The sequence below is a fragment of the Aquila chrysaetos genome, chromosome 13 (assembly GCF_900496995.4).
Source record: "Aquila chrysaetos chrysaetos chromosome 13, bAquChr1.4, whole genome shotgun sequence".
Classification (NCBI taxonomy): Eukaryota; Metazoa; Chordata; class Aves; order Accipitriformes; family Accipitridae; genus Aquila; species Aquila chrysaetos.
The window spans coordinates 23,730,241-23,736,240 of NC_044016.1; the positions used below are offsets into that span (position 1 = coordinate 23,730,241).

A 6,000-nucleotide genomic window follows, 5' to 3' on the forward strand; every position below is an offset into this window, starting at 1 on the left:
AAAACATACAAGGATTTTCCACAGTACTATACCACCTAGGACCTGGGCAAAAAGGGGTCAGATGTAATGCTAGCAACAGGACAAGGTCCCACCTGTCTGTCAAAGACAGTTCTGAGCTCATGGAAGGGAAGGATGGAAACAAAGCACTGCCACCAGAAAGGGGATGCTGACGCAGCTGACCTAATGAAGGGTAACACAGTGACTGCTATCACCTGCAGATAGTCACTCTAAGCATGCTATGATGGCTCACCGCTATGGGATTGGCATTGCATTTTTCCCCCACTTTGCTGGTGCCCTGGCCAAAGCGTTAGCAAGGAAAATGATGGAAGAGTGACTTGGATGCCAAGAAGCAGTACAGTGATCTCAAAGTCCATTGGCATTTCCAAAATGCACTCATGCACTTTGATGCTGGTCTGCTTGTGATGTTAGTGTGTGATACCCGTTCCAGCGTGGGCTTTGAGATCAAATTCCCATGCGGTATGCTGAGGACCCCACTGCCTGGATCTGATACAGCCTGGCTCGTGTATGATGTATGGCACGTACACAAGTGTCCTGCCTGCCACATATGACATAGTGAGAGACTGAAAGAGTTAATGTCTCAAACATTGTGATGGGGCAAGTTCTGCTCAAAGACAAACCCTGCACAGTGAGGAACCAAGGTGAAAAGCCCATCAGCTCAGACATCAGCAACAGGAGGGGGAGGGCGTGCTGGAGGGGGCACAGCTCCCTGTTCTGATACAAAGATCAAATAACGGCCACGTCTGCAGGGAAGGAGAAGTTACTCCACAAACGACCCTCAAGCCCAAAGGCTCACAAACTGCTTATTAGCCTGGCAAGTTTGGGCGCCCACCCGAAGAAGGACCATGGATGATAAAAGGACACAAACTGAAGCCCCAGGTGTGCAAGCCCACCGGGACTGGACCCCTCGGCTGACTGAACCAACGCTGGACCCAGGACTGGTGAAATCTTTCTCTCTTCCTTCTTCTCTCTCTGCCGCCTTCTCTCATTCCTTTTCCTTTTCCACAATCCCTACACCTCATCCCTTTAAGACATAAAACCGTTGACCAAGTCTGGGACTAAGAGTGGATCCAGCCGCCCCTGGGCCCTTCTCTGAGGAGGAGTCTGGAAAGCAAAGGGGTCTGCTCTGAACCTCGTTACTCAATGGGAGGGATCTCCTTATTCCCTGAATTGATGTATATGGTTACTCTGGTTACACGGTTTACAGAAGTAGTCTTATGCCAATTCCTGTTGTGAGAAACCCTGCCACCTACTACCATGCCTCCCCAGTTCAGTTTGCTTCTGTCACGAATAAAATATTTAACTGATCGTTTGGTGTCGTTTCACCTTAATTTAGACCAAGAGAATTTCGAATTAAACATGACTCCCTGGTCTGTCCGGTCTGGGTCGTGACAGACACCCATGCTACCTGTGACATGAGAATTTCCAGAAGGGGACATACAAAGAGGCCTCATCTCAGCAAAAGTTGTTAGATCATGGTTCTTGGATATTCACATCCTCTGTCAAGATGTGTGACTGTGGGAAGACTTGGCCAAAGATAGTTAGGTTTTTTGGCTGTTATCCTGCTAAGGTGAAGAGATTCAGAAGAACCCCATCTTCTGGGTAAGTGCTAACACCAGTCATATACATCCCTTTAGTGTTGGAAATGTACATCAGAATTTGCAAAACGCTGCACTGGGGTACTTAGATTCAAAAGAGCAGTTACAGAAGTGTAATCACCGAAGCTATTTTCCAAGGCATCAAAAACCCCAAAAGTATGAAATATGAACATATTTGGGACTTTGTGTAAGGAAGTACCCATAGACTTCTACAAATGCAGGTTGTCTTTCCAGACCCCTAAAGAAATGCAGGTACGGGAATGTAACACATGGACTGGCCTTTGTCCTTGGTTGCCAGAAGGGCAAGAGGGTGGCTGCATAACAGAGTATTTTGTTCTACCACATCACTGCTCCCCAGATAGACTGAGTTATTGGTGTACATAAAAGTAATAGCTGTAAATTGTTACAGTTGGTGCTTGCAGAAGTGTGGCAGTAGACCTTTGAGGAGAAAGACATGAGGACTTTTCTGATTTATGTATTGCTAAGATATTTTTCAAAAGTTCTTATTGCAAAAAGGTATACCTACCTCCATCACATTTTAACCAGATCCACACTACACTTAACTTGGAGTAGTGCTATTACTGGTTACATATACTCTGCAAGAAATGTGACTTGAGTTTTGAATCTGGAGGTAAGTTTCAAGAATAGCAGCAGTGACATGCCAAGCACTTGTAAGCTTGGCAGAAGGAACTGGAGCAAGCGAAACCCAACAGATATACAACCTAAAAGCTCAGGCACCTAGGTACTTTAAAAAGTATTTGCTAGAAGATGTGGGGTCACGATTAGGAAGCAGCAGAGGAAAACAGCTCTGTTGTTGGTTGATTGATGGAAGAAGTTTGAACTACCAGTGTGATGCAGAGGCAACACTAGGAGGGATCAGTAGAGCTGGGGAATTGCAAATATTAATGTAAATGGTGATGGCAAGACCTTGCTTGGATGCTGTATTCAGTCCTGGCTGCAAGTTAAAAAATAGAAAACAAAAAAGAGAGTCCAGGCTGGAAAAGACAGCGTAAAAGGCTGCTAGGATGATATGCTGGGATGACAGGGGAAAAGGTATTACGACAGGAAATAAAATAAATTATAACTAAAAAAAAACCCCAAATCAACCAAACAAAAAAGCCACCCCACTTGCTTAATAGAGGTATACAAAGGTTCACTACAGGGTATGATTGTTCCTTCAGGAACACAGACTGGCCGTAGGATGTTAATTGCAGGCAAAAAAATTATTTCAATTAAAGGGAACAACAAAATGGTATAAAGTAAGTGTGATCACTTTAGCTAAGAATTTAGGGAAAAGCTCCTACCCAACAGAGAAATAAAACCAGGAACAGCCTGTCAACTGGAAGTGTGGTAGCAACACCAAAAAAACCCTAGCCAGTTATATGAGGGAGCATGGTAGCTTCGTAAATGAGATTATATATTGTCACAGCAGGGGACTGGCCTTGCTGACCTAAGATGTTCTTTCTAGACTTAAGTGCAACTGATTAATTCATTAGCTGATGGTGCAGCCATTTCCCAGCCATTTGTGAAGTGATACGCAGATGTGAACAGATTGGGGATAAATTGGAACAACTCTGATTTATCTTATGGCCACTCTTCTAATTAAATCTCCTAAGATAGAAGCCACACAGTTTTCTACTAGAATCTCTGTTTTTATTCTAAACACAACTTCTTCCTCCCTAGTTCCTATAGGTAAAAAAAGAAAGTCTCATGTAAACGTATTAAAATACCTAGCATTTTACATTGTAACTTCCATAGAGCTTTCTCAAGCATAAGCTGAGGGCTAGTAAGCTACTTGCAATACGTGATAAGCTTAGAAAAAGAAAAAAATCTGTTTAGATCAATCATTTAAAAACAGAAACATTTTTGTATATGCTGTTTAGAAGAACAGATTTAATAGAAGTTACATTTTCTTGTATTTTCCTGTGAGGTTTTATGGTTGGAAATTTTGATTATCCAGCAAACCTGCATTCTTTGAAATTTCATAAAGTTTCCTTGTATCCTGCAATGGGTCTGCCCCAAATAGACAGTATTTAAACAAACAAACCAAAATTGCACGGGGATCAAAGTGAGCTCATATTGGGTGCCATTTTCAAATCCTTATTATACACTTACAATAGCTGTCTGGCAGTAGAACCAAAATAAACACACAGTACTGTGACTGCTAACACAGGATAATGTTCTAGTACTTAGATCTTTCATAGATCTAACATAGAAGTTTATTTCTATGTGCATCAAATGTTTAAAGCAAAAGCAGTACAAATAGTTAAAAAAAAGTTTAAAACTACAGAACCGTATTTTCTGTCTCACGAGGAGGTAAATGTAGGATGCCAACTGACTGCCAGCAGTCAAAACTCCGGAAATCACAGAACATTAATTCAGTGCTACGGAGGCACGAGAAGACACAGAAGTATCATGTACTTCTGATAAGGTACTTTTTCATCTTCCCACATATTAAGTTTACTGAACATTAGTTAAAAGTTTACAGGCTTGACTGTTTTTTTTCTCAAGATTTCTGCATTGATTATGAATCTCTTTTTAAAAAAAAAACTGTACCTCTTTGAACTTGTAATAGCTGAAGAAAAAAGTTGCATTTTCTAACATCCTGTTCTATTAGGGATGAAACCCAAACAAATCACTTTGAACTTTATACCAAACTCTACTCAGGAGCTTCCCTTCACATCCAAGCCAAGTACATACCTAAAGCCAGTAGGTAGAAACCTATGATAGTCTCTCCTTGCTCTGTTACAGCTGCCTCTCTGCTCAGAAAACTGATGTTGTTGTTTCTCCAGGGTGCCTGTGGAGAAAACTGGACAGACATTTTCAGCGGAGCTTATGAGCCAGAAATTGCCCTTTCCTCAGCACGTCCCGGCAAAATATAAACAGTTCGAGCCTTTTCCTCAGTTTCTGCTCCCCGCATTCGAGGGAGCTCTTCAATGAGACTAATGATCTAAAGAAGGATATCTCAAGGGGCAGGAGCTTTGCAGCTTTCTGACCTGTTCCTCTTCACTAATCCTATCTATTAATACAGCCTGTGAATCTGTGGCCAGCCCAAGACAGCAGATTTCCTCATATCCTTATCACTGCTACGTGCAGAAATCTTCAATGAAGAGCGTGTATCTGACAAAAAGACAACTTCCTTTAAAATAGGGGAGATACCCCATAACCTGACCTACAGGCTCACAGGCACACCCACAAACATAGTGCATATTGGTATGTTGCTAAAATAGCAGTACTTTTGTCTTTTTGTCTTCACTGAAGACCAGTAGACTTCTAGTTCAAATGAAATTGAGGAAAAATCTCACACAGATTAAAAAAAAAAAAGGGCACAGTAAAAAACAATGGGGAGTTGTCACCACCTGAGAATGTGACTTTAACACAGCAGAAGAAATCAGCTATGAAGTTACTTTACCAGCAGGATAGTTGCTAATTTCAAAAGAAGGGAAGATAATTTCCAGTACAGGTTGCAAAAAATTTTTTTAAGTCTTTTGAATCATATTTTTAGACTGCTAAGCACCCTCCAATCTAGTACACTGCAAGTATAGTTGGATTTTCCCAAATGGTTGAAAAATGAGATCTTGTCTTGTTGAAGAGACACATTACATGTGATTTAAGTGAGTCAGTCTGGAGTATTTTTGGTCTTTACTGAAGTATCGATGATTGTATTTTAGGTATGGCCTCTCTTACCAATCAGGTTGTAGTCATAATTTAAAAAGTTGAGTCTGAATTAATTCATCTGGAGCAGCAAAGCTTTCCTGTCGAGCAACACACTCTTACTGCACTGAAATCCCTGCGCCCCTCTCAGTGTCCTGACCGGCTTGTCCCTTCCCACCCATGGCAGCAAATTGGCCCCGGTGGTGGCACCCGGCTGAAGGAAGCAAAGCACCTCACTGGGAACCTCCACCGTCCACAGCTGCTTTTGCCCCTCCTGAGGCAGATTAATCCCTCCCATCAAGCCTTCCCTGTGTTTGTTATGATAGCCTCACGGTGAGAGAGGGGAATAAAGGCAATGTGACGAGAATAAAAGGGGAGAGCAATCCTTTACGGTGAGAAGAAGGGAGAAATAGCTCTGTTGTGGTGAAAGACGGAAGCGTCTCGCCTTCCTGCTAATGGTGAGGACAGTGACCCACACACTCGCTTCACTGAAGTCCCTTGCAAGGGTGCTAGGTGTGACTTGTCCCCAGCCATCTCGCTCTTGTACCAGTCACTGGAGTGCTGCCCTCTCTTTCTCCAACCTAACGTCTGCCGCATGGGTCTGGCAGCTCCTGCAGATCCCATTTAAGCAGCCAAGTGGCCTGATTTTCCCCAACTGCTAGTCACAGCCCACCTCCTGCTGACTTTCTGCAGAGACCACTTCCTAAGTCCATCTATAGACAGCTGGAGT

General features: G+C 42.8%; 1 protein-coding gene across 2 annotated transcripts in view; it reads right to left on the bottom strand.

Annotated features, from left to right (window-relative positions):
- Window positions 1-4,605, bottom strand: part of LOC115350340 (opsin-5-like) — a 34,517-nt gene extending 29,912 nt beyond the window's left edge. Inside the window, exon 1 of one of the 2 annotated variants that reach the window (XM_030035898.2) lies at window positions 4,317-4,605. In XM_030035898.2, the coding sequence (XP_029891758.1) occupies window positions 4,317-4,437 (121 nt within the window). In that variant the 5' untranslated portion in view covers window positions 4,438-4,605. The remainder of the gene's footprint in view (window positions 1-4,316) is intronic. The other variant, XM_030035897.2, reaches the window with a different exon arrangement.
- Between the last annotated feature and the right edge of the window lie 1,395 nt (window positions 4,606-6,000).